This window comes from Papio anubis, chromosome 19 (genome assembly GCF_008728515.1).
Source record: "Papio anubis isolate 15944 chromosome 19, Panubis1.0, whole genome shotgun sequence".
NCBI lineage: Eukaryota > Metazoa > Chordata > Mammalia > Primates > Cercopithecidae > Papio > Papio anubis.
This window is the reverse complement of record NC_044994.1, coordinates 25,273,601-25,295,034: the sequence shown is the minus strand read 5'-3', so window position 1 is coordinate 25,295,034 and position 21,434 is coordinate 25,273,601. Positions and strand designations below refer to the sequence as shown.

At 34.7% G+C, this 21,434-nt stretch overlaps 1 protein-coding gene across 9 annotated transcripts in view; it reads left to right on the top strand.

The window, feature by feature from the left end:
• The window catches only part of CCDC178 (coiled-coil domain containing 178), a 513,950-nt gene that overhangs the window by 172,551 nt on the left and 319,965 nt on the right, over nt 1-21,434 (top strand). For all 9 annotated transcript variants that reach the window (XR_002518666.2, XM_021930027.2, XM_017951655.3 and 6 more), the window contains one exon: nt 10,785-10,968. Coding sequence is in view for 8 of the 9 variants with exons in the window: in XM_021930027.2 (XP_021785719.2) it covers nt 10,785-10,968 (184 nt within the window). In the remaining variant the exon portion in view is untranslated. The remainder of the gene's footprint in view (nt 1-10,784; nt 10,969-21,434) is intronic.

Genomic DNA, 21,434 nt, shown 5'->3' with positions numbered 1-21,434 from the left:
AAATAGCAAGAGCTTATTGAGGGTATGAAGAGGATTTGAGGAGAGAAGATATGTCTCCTTAGGCCATATTAAATTTCAGATTCTTATGAGCTCTTGAAATGGTAATGAGAAGTAACAATTAGATACATTGGTTTATAGCCCAGTGATGAGGAGAATCCCAAAGACAAATTTGTAGTCATAAAATTAAACAATGGGTCAGTCTGAGATGTCTAAAAAGGGAGTATAGGCAGAGAAGCAATGAGAATTTACATTTTGTGCAATATGGACAATGGAGAACATGAGAAGATTTTTGCTACAGAACACTTACAAATGGGGCATGCACGGGGCTGGCATCTTTTAAATGAAGAGCTGGGCTTCCGGGCAAGTGAAGGAAATCCTCAGGGGTCAATGCACTGAAAGTAATTGAACAACTGCAGGCTGAATTCCCAGCTGATATTTGGCTGCCCTGAAAATATGGATGGAAGAATAGCCTTGTTGAACTTGGTAAACAAGGGAATTAAATTTTAGTGGCTTCAAATAATAGGTCATGGGCGATGGATCTGTGCAAGTGAAGGAGTTGGATAAAGTAAGGGCACTTAAATGAATAGAAAAATATCTCCCCATGAGCAAAGGCCGAGGCAAGAAAGTGTCTGTCTACATCTGGGAGCTGGGTGAAAGAAAAGCAAGTGAGAACATTCCCAGTCTGGCCTCTTTTCACAATGGCTTGATTTAATCTACACCATCCATGTGTTTTTAGAAGGCCCTAACCGAGGAATAATCATAGAAAAGTTATCCTGCTCTCCTCAAATAGTCTCTGGAGCAATAAACCCTAGACTGAGGCCATACAAGATTCTCACTGAAAAAGTAAGGCTTTTAAAAGTGAACTTACAGAATTATAAAGCACATAAGGAAAATTGAAACATGAATTGGAGTTATCAGAAATAATGAGAAGATTCTGATTTTATCAGCAAAAATTTCAAATAAAGAATTAAATAGAACTCAGATAGTACAATTATGAGATTTATTCTAAGTTTTAAATGATTAATGGGAACAAAATAAACTAATAGAACACTATCCAAAAAGTGCAGGCAGTTGAAACAGAATCCACCACAACTTTTAAAAATTAAAACTGGATTCATTTCTACTGAAGATTCTACTAATTAAATAGTAGAAAGAGCTGGGGGAAATTCATCAGTGTACCTAAAAATAGAACCCAGAATATGGCACAGAGAGAAAACAAGAGAAAATCTGGAAGAAATATTCAAGTTATGGAAAATAGAATGAGAAATAAAGGAAAGAATGGGGAAAGCAGTATTCAAAAAGATAATGGCAGGTGATCTATAAATTTTAGAACATAGATTTTCAGCTTCAAACAGCACCATAAATCCCACACAACATAAACTCAGAAATAAAACTTTGATTTATTTAAATCATAGTTTACTCAAATCGGAAGGAGAAATTAAAGGCGTGGCATGCTTTTTGTCAAACAAATGTATTCTATAGGGACAGCATCTGCAAATAGCTTTCCTTCCCCTTTAGATTCCAAGGGGTAAATAATACTTTTTGTTCAAGGCCAAGCTGTCCATCTGTGCTGTTGGTCTCAACCTCTTCTGTCCTCTTCAAGACATAGTTTTACTCGTATCACTTCCATTTTTGACATCTTTATTCACTATCTTTTTTCCTTCCTTATCTTTTTAGCCTGTAGACATCATTAATCCTCCTTCAATATAAAATGAAAGTTTTGATTTCATCCTATTTGTACTTTCAGCAAATCACTCAATAGTTCCCTTTTATTCTTATTAAAAATTACACATAGTTAGCAATATTTGCTAGATTATTAGTAATATTTCCTTCACTATTAATCATTGTTTTGACATAAAGCAGTCTGGCTTCTTAAATCCCATGCTACCAAAATTAATCTTACTTAAGTGCAAAAAAAGACCTTTCTTCCTGAATCCATAAGGTCATTTTTCAGTCCTGTGGTAGGCCATTTTTTTCTCTCTTTCTTTCTACATGTTACCCAAGCATTTGTGTCTATGCCCTCTTTGATGCTATCCCTTTTTGAGATTCAGGATGCCATTCTCTTGCTTCTTCCGGTTCTTCCTTTAACTCTGTGAAATGTTCTTTTCAGTAATCCTAGAGCAGCTGATATATCTCTGCTGTCCCTGATTAGTTTAGGGTACTAATCTCAGCCCATTTATACCCTTGCTCCATCTCCTGTCCCAGAAATTTCACCTGGTCCCCTTATTTTAACAAGTACTATAACATTTTTTGACTCTTTAATCTCGACATTCTCTAGCTCTACCAACAGTATCATTTTAAGTATCTGCTCTCTCCCCTAACTTACATCCTGCACTGTTATCCACCAAGTGACCTGTTTTGGGCATGGTTCTATATCCCTCTCTCCTAGCTCACTGCCAGCATCTTACTAACTTCTTTAAATATCTCTCCTATGGGTACTTTTCTTTCTCTCTATTTCAATTACCAATAAAATAAACCAGGCCCCTATTGTCTCATGATGGGAACACTATTTTCTTTCAGCAGCTTAAAAACATTTCATAGGTTCCCTACCAGCTATTAGATAAGTCCATGCTTCCAGAATGATAGATTGGACACTGTAAACTGTCACCTGCCCAACTTCAGACTCATCTCTTATTATTCCTTCCATGATCTTAGTCTGTTTTATGGTACTATAACAGAATACCTGAAGCTGGGTAATTTATAAAGAAAAGAGGTTTATTCAGTCCATGGTTCTGCAGGCTTGGAGGTTTAAGAGAATGATGCCATCCTGGCTAGGGCTTTCATGCTGCATCAGAACATGCTGGAGAAGGTCAAAGGGGAAGCAAACAAGTACAAAGACACAAAACTTGAGAGGCATCCTGGTTTTATAACAACCCACTGTCATGGGAACTAATTAATTCCCATATAAACTAATCCGATCTCACCAAAGCAAGAGCTCACTATAGCGAGAGCAGCACCAAACCATTCATGAGGGATTTGCCACCATGATTGAAACTCTTCCTGCTGGGCCCCACCCCGTAACACTGTCACATTGGGGATCAAATGTCAACGTGGGTTTTAACAGTGACAAACTATTTCTAAACCCTAACCATCCTTATGTTCTAGCCTATTAAAATGCTTATGCATCTGAACTCATATTGTTTCAGCTTCAGTTTGGTCTCCAATATTCTTCTGATAGGTATTTACTTTTTCTTCCTCCTCATTCCACCTGCTCCTCCTCTTCCTTCTCTTCCTCTTCTTCTTCAGCATGTTTTTAAAACTGATTAATTGACCCTTCATACAATAGCTCAGACATTAACTATTCCCTGAAGCTCGTCCTCTTGGTAACTCATCTTCCCCTGTCTACAAACCAAAACAGTGTTAAGTGCCTCTTCCATTAGTGTACTTATTATTGCACTGGAATCTGTTTTTTGTTTCCTTTTTCCTTCATGAGAGTATAAACTTGTTTCCATTTATCTTCATGTATCAGTCACCTAGCACAGCTGTTGACATATAATCAATGCTCAATAAGTATCCATTTAACTAACTTTCCTTGGTTCCATACTTCCCTTTTAGCACTTTTCACATTATGTACAGTTATTGCCAGTTTGCTTATTTGTTGCTTCCTGTCTGGCCTGAGCTGCTTACTTGCGTTCATTGTGTGTATCTGTGTGTGTGTGTTTCTCAATAGGTGTTGAACAAATGACATAATGAATGAATGATAGCTAAATATAAAAGTTTATTCTTAGTTCTTCCTTTGCTTCAGTATCTCTCTCCTCCTATTCTCTGTGCTATATATTCTGATGTCAGATCCACTTGTGTCTTTTTCTGTTCCAAAGCAAGACTAATGATTATTTTTCTTATGTTTTTTCCCTCTCCTCACTGAAGCAGAGAACACTATAAAGAATCATGCAGTCTTTATATACTATTTTAATTAACAAAAAACTGTTTATTGAATCATTTGTGTTATTCAGTGCAGGTAAGCAGTATGTATATATTACCCTCAATTTATTTAATCTAGATTACAACTTTGATGATAGGTATTATTAAATTAATCTTACAGATGATAAGGAAATTGAGTATGAAACCTTCCTCCCCAATTACATAAAAAGCAATCAGGATTTGAATACAGGTCTACTTAACCCCAAAATTTATGTTCTTTCCACTTAGCAACACAGCCTCTTCTCTTCTGTTAGTTAAGTCTTGATTCCTATTTCTGACACGTTACAGAAGATTTTGGACACAAAACCTACTTCAAAAAAAACCAACAGCTTATGGTTTAACTTAATTCTCCATCTCTACATTTGACTATATCCATTGTTTATCTCAGAAAACTCTGTTTGTCTTACTCTCTCCTTTATTTATTATCTTTTTAAACTCTACCATTTATCTGAATCACCTTCCCCTTAGTGCCAGTTTCTCTTTTTCCACAAGTCCAAACATAATTTAATGGTTAAAAAGCAAATCACCGATTTCATAAGTCTAGTGAATATCCCCATGAAACATCCTCAAATTGGAACTGTTATATACACTAAAATTCCACTAGAAAACTATCTCAACATATGATGTCATTCCAAGACACTTACACTATTTAAATAAATTACATAATTACTGCAATATATGATACACTGTTCATATATAGTTTACCTTCAGAATGCCAACATTAAAACCCAGATGCCATATTTGTTAAGAGACTTTGTTCAGTTATCCTATACGTACAAATATTTGCTAGACCTTTTTGTAACAACGATGATGATACGATTATTTACCTTGCAGAAGCAGTTTATAATTTGATAATTTTGTCTTTCAAACAAATGAGCATCCATTAGAAATAGACCCTTTACATTTGGGACATTCGACTTGAGCAAACAATTTTACTTGATTACTTATTCACATGATAGGCAGGCTTCAAAAACCTAAGTCAAGGAAAATGAGCTTGTTAAAAATGATTTGAAATTGATTAACTTAGATTTAGTTTGCTTGAAATTAACTATGTGGTATGAATTTCTATATAGTCATTTTCTTACATTCAAGCTCTGTAAAATATTCTAAATATCTATTTCTAGTGTTCAACTGTATCTCAAGCAAGACAATACCATTGTAATTGCAGTGAGCCAAAGATGGGGTTGGTAATTGAGGGAAATGAGCAAAAAAGCTATTGAACGATGTAGAGATATATTGGCATATTTTATGAAGTTTGTTTTTTAAGAAGTAACAGTGTGGTGATTTATTTGTAGAGATAGCAATTTGAATATTACTGAAGTTGTTAAATAGCCTGGAATACCTAGAATGAATCCACAGGGTACTGTGTTTTTCATACCCATTTAGCTATGTCTTACCAGCCTATTAATTTGAGTTGCTTCACAGAATTGTCAAATACTTCTTTTTCCAGCATTGCGCAACAAACTTTTGAATCAATGTTTTAAATGATTTTACTTTTGTTTTTTTAAAAATTTTTTTCAGACATTAAAAGAGAAAAGTATACAAATCATGCATTAAAATGATATATATATCATCTAAAATTAACTACTCACCCACATGTTAGCCCACTTTAAACTTTTTTTCCAAGAGTTAAATACTAAAAATAAATTATACTTTCTATTCCTACTTTCTCCCTCTGCACAGAGGCATTGAAATGTGAATTTGGGTAATACAGTCCATGAAAGAACCTAGACTTTCAATCCATTTGCTTTCTCGTTTTCAACAGTCTTTTCTCCCATCCTACACCAACCACCTTCTCTTACAGTTTTACTCAGTTTTTGTCATTTCCAAAAATTGAGTTACTTCATGTTCTCAATTTTAAGCATCCACTCACAGATAACCAACACCTCTTTTTCTAGCTTACTCTACTAGCACCCCCACTCCAACAAATATTTGACCCTGTGATGACCAATCTGTCATCCTTACTACATTTATTTATCCCGCTTTATTGTCCTTCTTTCCAAACCTAGTTACTTTGGATCAAAATAAGCACATATTTAAATAACATTCAAGACTGTGTTTTTATGACTTGAAAAGCCCTATCCCTAACTAAACCAGCAGTTTTCTTCATTGAACTTTTCCTAGCAGCTGAATGTGGCTAAAATAAAGCACAAGTGTGCTAAGTATTCTCACGGGGTGGATCCTGGTTTGGTGGGCCCTAGAAGTTACAGTATATGGGGGCAGTAGATAAAAGAAAATAGTGTTATGAATACAAAATGCCCAGTCATTTGAATACCACTTGACATAGGAGACCTTATATTAGAAAGAGAGAATGATCTTCGTCAACTTTGATTAAAACACCCTGTTTCTACAAACTTTATAAAACCATATCACCATGTGAAAACACTGCTAGGGAGACACTCAAAGGACTTTGTAAGGGGCTGGGGCCAATTAGAGGCCCTCATGTTTAAGCTTCATTAACAGCACAATAAATTTACTTCTGAATAGAACTTAAATTCTGTGACCATAAATCTCAAGTGATGTTCAGCACGACCAAGAAATTTCTAAACAATTCCACTTTTCTCATGACCATTTTATATCTTCTCCCTCTCTTCAATCCTAATACCCATATTACCCTCATTTTAAACTAATCATCCTCTTCATAGGGAGTATAGATATAATGAATGAGAATTATCTCAATCTCTTACCAGCTTACTGGTGCACAATACGACTATCTCCTTTTTCCCATGAGTCATTATTCATCGTTAGCAGCACATGAGCTTTGCATAATATTGTTCATTATATAAAGTATGAAAACACAAAATAAACTGTATTTATTTAGTCCTGTAACTCATCTCTTTCTATATTTTTTGTAGCAAAACTTTAAAAAATAAACACATCTATTTCTGTGAACTCACAGTTAATTCTCTATTGAATCCACTCCACCAGGCTTTTCTCAGGGTCATATTCTGAATTCAATGTCAATTTTTCTCCTTAATTTGAAGGCTTTTTTTTAAATTGTTTTCTTATTTAGTTTTGCTTGGTAGGACATCTGATGACATTTTGAATATAATTTCTTTGTAAATAATTTGTCTTTTCTCTCTGGGAACTTCAGAATTTTCTCTTCTTATTTAAAAGTTCTGAAATTTCACAATTTTGTTTGTAGCTATGTGTGTGTGTAATTTTTTCAGCTTAGCACTAAGTAAGACTTTTCAATTTGATGATCCTTGTTGGGTTTTGGTACTGAAATTTTTCAGGTGTAGTTTTGCTATATACACCTGCTACCTATCTATCCTATTTCCTGTCCTGTGATGTACTGATAGGAGTCTGATAGTTGATTTGTGAATTGCTTCTTATAATTCTGCATTTTTATTACATATTTTGAGAATATATAGTCAGAGGCATTGAAGTAAATAAATATTTCATTTCTTGTTGAATTGTTTTCTTTTATTATCTACTTTTACCTTGTTTCTTATTCATGATTTTCTTATTAAATTACATTTTGTGATATTACTGTTGCTACACTAATGTTTATTTTCAGATTTTTGAGTGGTTTAGTCCCCAGTCTTTATTTTTTAGGCAGCAGTGAATCTTATTTTTTAAACATAATCTGATGATATTAGTAGGTGTACTTTAGACATGTGTATTATGATAAGCCTAATTAGTGACGCTAGTTTTAAAACGTGTTTAGCTAATTATAGACATTTTAAATAAATCTGGAATTATTTAGTTTTTCTATTCTCCTCCTGAGCATTACACATATTTTTGCAAAAAATAAATTACTATTGAACATCTTTACACTTGTCCTATTTTTAAAATCGTTATCTGGTGCCTTTGTTTCACTTTTAAATAATAATTTTTCACAATCAATACATATATTTGCTGACATTTCTCATTCATTTTTGTCTTTATATCTTCTTGTTTATTCTTTTTGTTCACTTTCCAGTGGCTAAAATGATTCTTTAATAGTTATTTGAATAAAGGCTTTCTGGTAAATTTTCTTAAGCTACGCCAATTTAGCTCATCAATCTTGAATAATAATTTGGCAATGTATGGAACTATAGCTTCACATTTATTTTTGCTTATATTTGAAGATAATAATTTTCTTTTGGCATTTATTACATCACTTTGTATGTCCTTAATAAGTATCTTTAATATTCTACTGTTTTATCACAATATCTTTAGCTATAGATTTTTTATATTTATAATGTTTAGTAGTCACAACTAATTTTGTCATCTGGTCTGTGGTCCTATTTTTTTCTCAAGTCTAGAAATTTCTCTCATTTTTAAACTAATCTTCTTCATAGGGAGTATAGAAAATTTCTGTAGTCTTTACACAACATATCTTATTATCGTTCCTTTTGTAAATCAAGGGGAATGTCGCTTAACACATGTTCAAACACACCACACATTCATCCCGCTCCACTTAATGCATGGACTGTTTTTTCCACAAAACAAATACATGTATAAACATGCACACATAAATACACATACATACACAAAGATTAACACACATATACACATATGTACAAGTAAACACAAAAAGTATATATACACAAACACAAATATGCATGTGTACACAAACGTAAGTACACATAGACTCAAAAGTATACACATACTATGTACAGACACAAACATGCCACACCTATATATTGTGTGTGGTTGCACGCACACATACACACCCCCTCCACATTTTTTGTGCTGCTTTTTGAGTGAATACCTTAGTACTTCATTCCTACCTATTAAGCCAAAACTCTCTTTGAGTCTTCTCAGTTTGGAGCTTTTTGGTTTTATTTCAAAACTATTTTAATTATTTCTGTCCATATTTCTTTTCATTATTCCTTATAATTTATTGTCTTCCCCATCTATCTATTTTTGTCTAATTTCTGCTGTGTGTCAAAATTTCTTTTCCTTTTACAAAATTAGTGATTCCTTTACTTAGATATTTGAGCATTTTAAATATACTTATTTTAAGTTCTTTGTCAGAATGTTTCATAAAATCAGTATCACCTAAAATGGTTTGGGTTCACACCCTGATTGCTAGGTCTTTGGAAACAAGATATTTCTTAATATGTTTTGGTGTCTTTTCTGAGGCGTCCCATTCTAAATAAGCAGGTCCCTTTTCTCTATCTTTGTCTCTCTCTCTCTCTCTCTCTCTCTCTCTCTCTCTCTCTTTCTCACACACACACACACACACACACACACACACACACACACGTAACACACTCACATACATACATATACACCCCTGTCTTTCTGTCATACACACACATCTTCTTGTTTATCTCTTTCCAATTGAAATTATGTCATTGCTTCTACCTCACCCTACTTGGTCCCAATTCACCAATCTTTAAATTCTTCCATTTATGGTCATCTTTTCTGATTCCCAGTGATCATACAAAGATGATATTGGGGATAACATTATTGCAGTTACTGATTCAATAGGCAACTTGGTTGAGTTATTGGTCTCAGAATCCATTCTCCTCAATGCCTTTGCTCCTTGCTCTCTATGTATCTTTAGACCCAGTCAGTGAATGATCCTTCCACATCAAGCACAGCTCATGCAAAGCCCTGCCATGAGTCAGTGAACCTCGCACTTGTCACTCAACTGGTGCAACACCTGCAGCTTGTTTTATGCTGCTTCTCCTCTATTCATGCTTTGATTTTCGACCCTATTTCTATTCTACAGAGATGGTTACCTTCTTTGTGAGCCTAGCTATGTCTCCTGCTTGCCTGAATGTATGTTTATTCTTATTTCTACATCATTCTTTCATCCTATTTTGGAATAGGTGGAAATGAAGGATCAATGCAGCTCATCATCAGCTGATTTGGCCACACTAATTCAATCTTCTTTGTGTTCTGTGACGTGAAAGCTAATCATGTGTATTCACCCCAGCCTCTTGAATAGTGCTACTTGAATGAAGTGTGGTCTGCAACCAAGTGTCATCAACCTGGGAGCTATTCTCAGACCCATCCAACATCTACTGAACCACATTCTGAGAGTGAAGCCTAGGAATCTGTGACTTTCAAGGCTCTCCCTGTGATTTTTACATATATACAAGCTTTAGATAGTGCTCCAGATAATATCTGTAGTTTGCTTTCTGGTTGCATGTTAGAATCATGTGGGGTGCTTAAAAATAGTGACGCTGGAGCTTTACCCCAGATTGATTGTATATTATTATAAGCCTATAATCCATCCAGAATTTTTGGAAGCACAAAGTTTTATTAAATGCTTTGCAGGTTATTATAATGTGGAGTTAGTGTTGAGAACCATTGCTTTATTCAAGTAGTTCTCAACAGGGATGATTTTGTACCTTCAGGGATTTTTGGCAGTGACTGGAGACATTTTTGGCAGCTGCAACTGAGACAGTGCTGCTGGCATCTAGTGGGAGATGCTGCAGAATATCTTACAACACACAGGACATCCCCCCTACAAAAAGAATTGTGCCACCACAAATGTCAATAATATTGAAGTTGAGAAAGTTTGCTGTCTTATATGCTTTGGTTTTTGTTTAGGCTTTTCCATTGAACATATTCTCCAGTAAAAACACCTTTATAGAATTCACAAATTGAAATGGAAAGGAGTATAAAAGGGATTTTGAATATTCAAAAAACCAAGCACCTGGATTCCCCAAGCCGTTCTTATTGATGCTCTTATGCTTCTGAAATTGGAAACAGCCTGACAATTAGGGGTAACCATCAGAAGCAGCAGAATAAATGGAGTCCTAGGACACATGTTCCATCTTCAAGTTTCAGCTAATTATCCCGCAATTTTGTATTTTTGACAACATAAAATATGATCTTATGCCTTTTTGCTGTTATTAAATATGTTTGTCTCAATATATACTCAATAATCATATTAATATTTTGCTTTACTTTTACAGTATAAGGAAAAAATCACAATATGAATCTGAAATAAAATCTTTGACCATGATGAAGTTAAAGAATGAGAAACATCTCAAGAGCCTCTATAGGGAGGCTTATCGCATTGGTACTGTTTTCCACCTAACCAAACACAAGACAGATGAAATGGAAGATAAAATAGCAGAAGTGAGAAGAAAGTTCAAGGTTGTGTATCTTTGTGTTCCTCTTACTCATGATGAAAAAAGAGTAATTTACCTGAATTGTATTGATTTAATCTTGATAATTAGATTTTAATTTAAGGGTTAATAGTCTTTTCAAAAACTCACTTCTTATAAATGAGAAGAAAACCACCTCTCAGCTTGAATAGAAGAGGATGAGGGCTCAATGTAGTTAATCCACAATTGTTTCCACTTTCTGCTATTATCAACCATAAACTACTTGGAGCACCAGGAGTGTGGTGCTCAGTTCAGCTTTATTGTATATATCTAACACATAATAATGTCTGCCTATCGTAGGAAGAAGGTATTCTGAGAGGTGTTTGTCTACCTTATGTAATGTGAGAATAGAAAGTACCTCTAGTAGGCCTATGAGTTGTTGAATTCTAGAGTACCTGGAAATCTGTAGACTACATTTCTGCAGGAATAATTGCTCACATGCTTCAAACCCACTCCTAAGTGAGAGATGTATTGGATAGCAGCTCTCTGCCATTTGTGGTAGAGGCTTTGTATTAGTCCGTTCTCACGCTGCTGTGAAGAAATACCTGAGACTTAGTAATTTATAAGGAAAAGAGGTTTAATTGACTCAGTTCTGCATGGCTGGGGAGGCCTCAGGAAACTTACAATTATGGCAGAAGGCACCTCTTCACAGGGTGGCAGGAATGAGAATGAGAGCCAAGCAAATGGGGAATCCCCTTATAAAACCATCAAATCATGTGAGAACTTACTATCATGAGAATAGCATGGGGGAACTGCCCCATGATTCAATTATCTACACCTGGTCCCACCCTTGACATGTGGGGATTATTACAATTCAAGGTGTGATTTGGGTATGGATACAAAGCCAAACCATATCAGACTTGCAAAGTCCACCCCACTTTACTGCACCTGCAGGGCAACTTCAACAGACTGATTTCATCCATCTCAGACACATACATGTCTCCTGTCTTTGCCATTTTCTTATTAAACACTTATAAGCAAAAAAAAAAAAAAAAAAAAAAAAAAAAAAACCTGGAAAATATACAGTCTGTACACCATTTCCAACATCTGTTGCTAGCATTATGATCAATGAATACTTTCCTTTGTGATATCTAAATTTAAGATGTGTAAATGTTTCTGTACTGAAAGATTGGGGTGTTTTTCCCACATTGAATCCAGCTGTTCAGTTGACCTACGTCTTTCCTAATGGGTGTTGAATGGGTTAATCTTATCTTCTATGATATAAGTTAACATGCATAGAAAAACATGCATAGAAAAACATAGCAAAGTAAACATGCATAGAAAAAATTAAAATGCAAGGCATACGATTCTATGGTTTAGCATATACAATAGTATTATAGATGTTTATTATTTTTTAAATAATATCAATATATTTCTATATAGTGGTCAGTTAATTTTTTTCTTTGAGAATATCAATAAAGATACCACCATCCACTTACTTGGCCATTTAACCATTTATTTTAATTTTTCTAATTGACTCAAAACCTTTGTCATTTTTCACATATTTTCCCCATGGATGTCACAAACTACATTTAATTCTTCAAACATATTGCTTCATTTATCTGAGGTACTCACTTATGAAAGAGATGTTGCACTGGATTATTTATTTTTCTAATTTTTTTGATACCATAAAATGGAACTTATAGATTCAATGCAAGTTTGATGTGACTCTACTGTAATTGCTTTGCCAACCCAAAATACAGTGCCCCCTTTTCTGTTATTTTTAATTTTATTTTTTAAATTGACATATAATAATTGTAGATATTTATTGGGTACATAGTGATATTGCCATACATGTAGAATATAGTGATCAGATTAGGGTAATTAACATATCCATTATCTCAAACATTGATCATTTCTTTGAGTTGGAAATATTCAATATCATCTTTCTAGCTATTTGAAAATGTATATTATTCTTAACCATAGTGATCCTACAGCGGTATGGAACACAAGAACTTATTCCTTCTATCTAGCCATCATTCAGTATCCTTTAAAAAATCTCTGTCTCCTACTTCTTCCAACCCACCCCACTTTTCAGTATTTTCCATTCTACTTTTTACTTTTGTGAGGTCAATTGTGGTTAGTTTTCACATATGAATGAGATTATGTAGTATTTAACTTTCTATTCCCGAGTTACTTCACTTAACATAATGTCCTCCAGTTCCATCCGTGTTTCTGAAAATGACAGGATTTCATTATTTCTTATGGCTGAATAATATTCCATTGTGTATATATACCGCTTTTTGTTACCCATTTATCTGTTGTTGAACACCTAATTTGATTCCATATCTTGGCTATTGTGAATAGTGCCACAATAAAACAGGGGGATACAGATGTCTCTTCAATATATGAATTTCCGTTGGATAAACAATAGTGGGATTGCAGGATGATACAGTACTCCTATTTGTAGTTTTTGAGGAACTTCTGTCCTGTTGTCCATAGTGTCTGTACTGATTTTAATTCCTACCAACAGTATATGAATTCTCTTTTTTCCATATCTCACCAGCGTTTGTTATTTTTTCATATTTTTATACTACCCATCCTAGCTGGAGTTTGATGATACAGTTGTGGTTTTGATTTGCATTTCTCTGGTAATTAGTAATGTTGAAATTTTTTTCTTGCATTTGTTAGTAATTTGTATGTTTTTTTTTTTTTGAAAAATACCTGTTCAGATCATTTGCCCATTTTAAATCAGATTTTTTTTTTTTTTTTTTTTTTTTTGCTGTTGAGATGTTTGAGTTCCTTGTGTATCTGGATATTAATCCCCTGTTGAATGAATAGATTATAAATCTTTTCTCTGATTCTTTAGGTGGTATTTTCACTCTGTTGACTATTCCCTTTGCTGTGCAGAAAGGTTTTAGTTAAATATAATGTAATTTGTTTATTTTTGTTTTTGTTGCCTGTGTTTTTGAGGTCTTAGAAATAATATCTTTTCTTGGGCCAATGTTCTGAAGCATTTACCCTATGTTTTCTCCTAGCAGTTTTGTAGTTTGGGGTCTTACAGCTAGGTCTTCAACCAATTTGGAACTGATTTTTGTATAGAGGGTCTAGTTTCATTCTTCTGCAGGTGAATATCCAGTTTTCCTAGCACCATTTATTGAAGAAACTGTCCTTTCCCAATGTAGGTTCTTGGTGCCTTTGTCAAAAATCAGTTGGCTGTCGTTATGTGAATTAATTTCTTGATTTTCTGTTCTGTTTAACTGGTCTCTGTGACTGTTTTTTTGCCAGTACCTTGCTATCTTTGAACACAGCTTTGTAGTGAATTTTGAAGTCTGGTAGTATAATGCCTACAGCTTTGATCTTTTTGCTTAGGAATGCTTTGGTAATTTGAAGTCTTTTAGGGTTCCATATATATTTTAAGATTATTTTTTCTCTTTCTATTAAGAAATAGAATTTTTATAAGAATTGCATTGAATCTGTAGATTGATTTGAGTAGTATGGTTAACATACTATTTTAACAATATTTTAACAATATTGTTTATCAATTTTTAACAATATTAATTTTAACAATATTAATTTTTCCAATCTATGAGCATTGGATGTTTTTCCATTATGTTTGTATCTACTTCATTTTCTTTTCTCAATGTTTCATAGATTTCCTTGTAAAAGTATTTCACCTCATTAGTTAAATTTATTCTTAGGTATTTTATTTTTATTTTTTTGTAGCTATTGTAATTAGGATTGCCATCTCATTTTTTTTCAGCTAGTTCATTGTTCATGTATAAAGATGCTACTGAATTTTCATGTTGGCTTTGTATCTCACAACTTTAAGGAATTTATCAGTTCTACAATTTTTTTGATAGAGTCTCTCTCTCTCTACACACACACACAGACAATCATATAATCTGCAAAGAGGGTCAATTTGATTTTCTTCTTTTCAGTTTGGATGCCTTTGTTTATTTTTCTTGCCCAATTGCTCTGACTAGGACTTCTAGTGGTATGTTGAATGAGACTGGTAAGAGGGGGCATGCTTGTCTTGTTCTAGTTCCTAGAGGAAAGACTTTTAGCTTTTCCCCACTCAGTATGATGTTAGTTGTGGGTTTGTCATATATGGACCTTATTGTGTTGAGATATTTTCCTTCTGTACCTAATTTGTTATGAGGTTTTACCATGAAGAGACGGTGAATTTTATCAAATGCTTTTTCTGCATCTATTAGGATAACCATGTCCTTTCTTCTGCTGATGTATGTATCACGTTTATTGATTTACATGTGTTGAACCATACTTTCATTCCTGGATAAATTTCACTTGATTATGGTGTAATACCTTTTTGGTGTGTTGTTGGATTTCAGTTTGCTAGTATTCTGTTTAAGTTTTTGCCTCTATTTTCATACATATTGGCCTGTAGTTTTAATTTTTTGTTTTCCTCATCTGTATTTGATAGTGAGGTTATGCTGGCCTCATAGAATGACCTAGGCAGAATTTCCTCTGCCTTAATTTTGTGGAATAGTTTCAGAAGAAATTGTATCAATTCTGCTTTAACGATTAGTGGAATTCAGCAGTGAGGACATCTAGTCCTGAACTTTTCTCTGTTGGAATACTTTTTAGAACTGATTCAATCTTGTTACTTATTATTGTCCTGCTTACGTTTTCTATTTCTTCTTGGCTCAATATTGGTAGATTGTATGTATCCGTTTCCTCTAGGTTTTCAAATTTATTAGCATATAACTGTTCATTGACGTTTGTAATGATCCTTTTTATTTCTGTTGTATCTATTTTGATGTTTCCATTGTGTTTCTGATTGTACTCATTTATGTCTTCTCTCTTTTTTTCTTAGTCTAGCTGTTTCTCAATTTTATTTTCTCAAAACATAAACTTTTTATTCCATTGATTTTTTTGTACTGTATTTTTAGTCTCAATTTCACTTATTTCTGCTTTCATCTTCATTATTTATTTCCTTCTAATTTTGGGTTTGTTTTGCTCTTGCTGTTTTAGTTTCTTGAGATCATTATGTTTTTATTTCAAATCTTTCTATGTAGTGTATGCATTTAGTGTTATAAACTTGGCTGTTAAAACTGCTTTTGCTGTGACCCATAAATGTTGACATATATTTCTATTTTTATTTGTTTCAATGAATTTTTAAATTTTATTCTTAACTACTTCTTTTAACCGTTGGTCTTTCAGAATCATATTGTTTAAATGTCATGCATTTGTATAGTTTTAATCTTCTACTTATTATCAATTTCTAGTTTTCTTATAAGTGGTCAGAGAAGATACTTGATATAATTTTAATTTTAATTTTGAAAATGTTTTAAGATTTTTTGTGTCTAAACATATGGTTAATCCTGGAGAATGCTTCATATGCTAATGAAAAGAATGTATTCTGCAGCTGTTCAGTGAAATGTTCTCTAAATACTGAAATAGCTCTAAACGTTCTCTAAATATCCATTAGGTCCATTTGGTCAATGGTGCTATTTAGATCCCATATTTCTTTGTTGGGTTTTTGTCTAGGTGGTCTGTCCAGTGCTGAGAGTGGGGTGTTAGCATCCACAACTATCAATGTATTAGATCAATCTCTCTTTAGATCTAATAATAGTTGCTTTATGTATCTGGGTGCTCTGGCATTAGGTATATATGTGTGTATATGTGTTTACAAATTTTCTCTTATTGAATTAATCTTTTTTAGTATATGTTTTCTTTTGTCTCTTTTTACAGTTTTTCATTTGAAGTCTGATTTGACTGATATAAGTACAGCTATTCTTACCCACTTTTGGTTTCTGCTTGTGTGAAATCTTTTTTTTTTTTTTTAATCACGTCACTTTCAGTCTATGTGTCATTACGGGTTAATGAAGTGAGTTTCCTGTAGGCAGCATATAGTTGGGTCTTTTTTAGTCACTTCAATTGGTCTATATCTTTTAAATGAGGAATTTAATTTGTTTATTTTCAAGGTTATTATTGATAAATGAGGACTTAAACCTGTCATGTCAGTGATTGTCTTCTGGTTGTTTTATATGTCCTTTGTTCCTTACTTCATCTCTTACTGTTTATTTTTGTGAATGGGTGGTTTTCTGTAGTAATAAGGTTTGACTCTTTTTTCTTTCTCCTGTGTATATTGGCTCTGCCAGTGAGTTTTATAGTTTTGCATATTTTCCTGATAGTTATTGTTTTTTCACCACCAAATGAAAAACTTATTGGGCATTTCTTTTAAGGCCTATCTAGTGGTGATGAATTTCCTTAAGTTTTCCTTTCTGTAGAATACTTTTTCATTTTTGAATGATAGTTTTGCTGGGTAGAATATTCTTGGCTAGCAGTTTTTTCTTTCAGCATTTTGAATATAGCATCCCATTATCTCCTGATTTGTAAGGTTTCTGCTGGCAAATCCACTGTTAGTCTTATAGCAAATTCTTATATGTGACAATGTTTTCTCTTGCTGTTTTTAAATTTGTTCTGTCTTTGACTGTGGACAATGTGACTGTAATGTGCCTAAGACATGACCTGTTTATGTTGAATCTATCTGGCATTCTTTGAGCTTCCTGGATCTAGATGTCCATCTCTCTCTCATAACTTTGGAAGCGTTCACTTATTATTTCATTAAATGTGTTTTCTACATATTTATATTTTCTTCTTCTGGAATGCCCATAATACAAATGTATGTTCATTTATGCTGTCTCATTAATGGTGTCATTATTTTTATTTTTTTTCCTCTGCCTTGTTATTTCAAAGGACTTGTCTTCAGATTCATAAATTCTGCCTCCTTCTTGTACTAGTCTATTATTGAAGCTCTTGATTCTATTTTTTTAAATTCATTTACCAAATTATTCAGCTCTAGTTTTCTGTTTGGTTCTTTTTCAGTAATATCTACATATTTGTTGGATTTCTCATTCAAATCATAAATTGTTTCCTGATTTTATTGGACTATCTTTATTTTCCTGTATCTCTCTGAGTTTCCTTATGATTATTATTTTGAATTCTTTTTCTGGCATTTTGTGTATTTCTTTATTATTGGGATATGTTACTGGATAATTACTGTCTTCCTTTGAAGGTGTCATTTTTCCTTGCTTTTTCATGTTTATTGTTTCCTTATGTTGGTATCTGTGCATCTGGTGGGACAGTGGCTCTTCCAATTTTGTGGAGTACGATATGTAGGGAAACTTACTCATGTTGATGAGTCTTGGGGTATCAGTTTTTTAGAGTTTGTTGTATTTAGTCCCAGGTAGATACAGTAATGTAGTCTCTATGTAGTTTCTTCAGCTGTAATGTCACTATGCTAGTGACATTTGCAAGTGTCTCACTTGCCTAAGCTGAGAGAATTTGTGGTGGTATGACTTTGCTAAGAGTGGACTCACTGGGCTGTTTCTCAGATCAGGGGTACATGGGTACACTTGATGGGTCAGCTAACTTAGGGTCTGGCTCACTGGGGTTGAGGCCACAGGGCTGTTACTCTGCCTGGAAGCATGGGCATATAGTTCCTCAACTGCCTTCAGGTGTGTCTTCAGGGCAACCCATGTTTTTTTTTGTTTGTTTTTTTTTCAGGCCTGGGACCAGGCTCACAGCCGCTTGGCCAGCCTGGAGGCCTGTCTGCCAGGGGTGGCCTGTGGGACTGTTTCTCATACCCAGCACATGGCCATATGGTTTCCTCGCTGGCCTGGAGTTGTGTTTGCTAGAGGTGGCCCATGGTGTTGTTTCTCAGGCCTAGAACATGGGCATTCAGATGCTTGGTTGGTATGGGGGCATTTCAGCCAGGGGAGGCTCATAAGGCTATTTATCAAGTCCCAGATGTGGGCACATAGCTGATCAGCTGGCCTGGCAGCATGTTTTCTGTGGAAGCCCATGGAGCTGTTTCTCAAGCCTCCGACATGGCTGTATGGTTTCTTGGCTGGCCTAGGGGCAGGCCAGCTGTTTATTGGCTCAGGGACCTTTCCTACTCAGGGGTGGACATGCACCAGTTTGGCTGGTTCAAGGGTGGGTTCACCCTGGGTGGGACTCAGATCCTTTCCTAAATGGAAGTGCTGGGGGTGGAGGGGTTGGTTTCCATGATGTGCAGGACCAGAGTCACAGCCAATCCTCAACCCAGGGTCCACACAGCTAGGGTTGTAGAGTGTAGCCACTGGGCTTGGAATGAAGATGGAGCACCATTGCTGCAGAGGTGCAGTGGTTACTGGCCTCCAGAGAAGGGTACACTGTAGAGGTGGCTCTAGTATCAAGACAGTGCTGTGCTGCAGCAGCTTGGCTCACAGGAGGTGGGTGGGGGTTGGGGGAGTGCATAAGTTGTTCTTCTAATTTGAAGCAATGCAATAGTGTAAATTTTCAGCAGCTCTCCAAACTGGGCTCATGACTTATGAGGACTGTGGAATTCTCTTGTAGTAAATACTGTAGGCATTTACAATGGCAATGGGGACTGATGAGGTTCTTCTGTTTACGTTTTTCCTGCAAAGGGAAGTTGCCCCTAGTTTTGGGCCCATCTGATTTAGGCAAGGGAGATGGGGCTGCAGAGGCCAGGTGCCTTCATGCTGCTCTCTTGGACTTCCAATTACCACAGTTGCCTCTCCACTCCCCTGTTCTACTCCAGCATTCTCTCTTTGACACCACATTCAAATCTTCACTATTTATTTGTTGCTTTGGTTCTTTTGGGGGTGCGGATGAACTCCAGGCACTTCTAGTGAGTCATCTTGTTGATGTCACCCTTCCTTTCTGTCTTTATTCATGCAAGATTAAAGAAAGTATTCATCATGTTGTTTCCTTACCTCATGGGAGCTGATTGATCGCTGGAAAGAAGCAACAGAAAGAAACTGATCCACTTGAGAAACCATTCCCAATGGTTAATCACTCCTGCTAATTTCTGAGCCTGAATATATATGGCATTAAAAACTCCTATAATATGCACATCCATATCTGCTTCAGAGTTCAAAATAAATTCAAAATAAATTTCTAGATTTTCCTTAGATAATTCAGGTTTATAGTAATTCAAGTTTGTAATTTTTGCCTGTGTAATGACCCTATTATCTTTCATGAACTGATTCATGAAAATCTTTAGAACACTCTAAGTCTGAGAATTATGTTTTCCTTTTAAGTAAATTTCTGTATTTGTTGAGCCTGGCCTGAAATTAATCTTTAATCCATCAACTAGAAATTAATTACAGCAATATCACTTCTAGGTTACCCTAAAAATAGCCTTTTGAAACTCTAGAGGTAGAATTTATGAATTATGTTCTCTCAAGTTAATGCATCTGTAAAATACCAGATAAGTTTTAGGCAGTCTTAGAGTAGAAGCAATCCTGAACAAGAAGGATGTCTAGCACTTTCTCTAATTTTTTTTACAAATGATTTGTCCCAATTTTTCCATATTTTCAATTCCAATAACTGACCTATTCAGAAAAGAGGTGTTTGGCCAAGTGTCAGGATAAAATTAGCCAATTGGGATAGGGAATAAGTCAATTTAATAGTAATATGTATTCAATTATAGTGTTGATGGAATGAACAGAAAACCATCTAGAACTGTCTAAAGAATATGACTTTGCAACCAAAAATTTTGAGAGCTTTCACCAGTTGTTAAGTACTTCCTAACACTCCAGTTGAAAGCTTCTATGCAAGCTGCATGATCTTGAAGTGTTTTTTGCTTGAATATAATGGAAATCTGGTGGAAAAGTGAGAACATCTGGTCACTCTGGTTCCAGGTTAGAATCATAGTGCTAGAACTAAGTGGAAACTTAGTAAAAAGGAAGGAATAAAGTAGAGATAAAGAGTTTTCTTCAGGCCAATTTTATGAAAAAACCCTTATACATGCTAATTAATTTAACGTTCACAAAACTGTGCAATTGTTATTAACACATTCATTTGGGGTGTAAAGGGGTTTTCCCAAGGTAAGCTTTTAGGTAACTGTATGGAATTTAGGGACCAGGATATCTCATGCTAGTCTTGGTAGAGTTGTAAGACATTACACTTACATTCTGACCAACAAAGATTCAGTTAAGCTGAAAGCTTCAAAATAATCATACTGGGGGTGGGGGAGGTCATTTTTAATGCTAGAAAAAGACAATGTGTTAAGTTCTTAGAAACTTCCAGTCCACAGTAATCTGGTGCATAACTTTAGAAGTCTATGACTTGCCTTGAGTGCTTTTTCAGATATTTCAGCCAATCTCAAACTGTTCTTTATGTTCTCAGACCTCCTTTCAACTACTATTTGTTCAACTCTGAGACAAGGTTTATACTCCCGTTCTTTGAGTAAAATAAAAGTCAGAACCTTCTCAAAAGTTTCTTGGAGGGCATAATTTCTGCTAGTACTTAGAGCATCTTTAGTTCAATCAACAGAACAAAAGAGCTGCAATAAACTAAAGCGTGATTTATGCACCATGCAACTTCTATAATAATTCCAGATGAGACTGATAATATTTTTAAGTAGTTATAAAATGAACATTCTATTAATTCATTAATTTTTATCCCAAAGGATTTATGCCTTATAGCATGTCAAATCTGGAGCATATTACTCTTGTCCCACATGTAATAGCTTTTATTGAG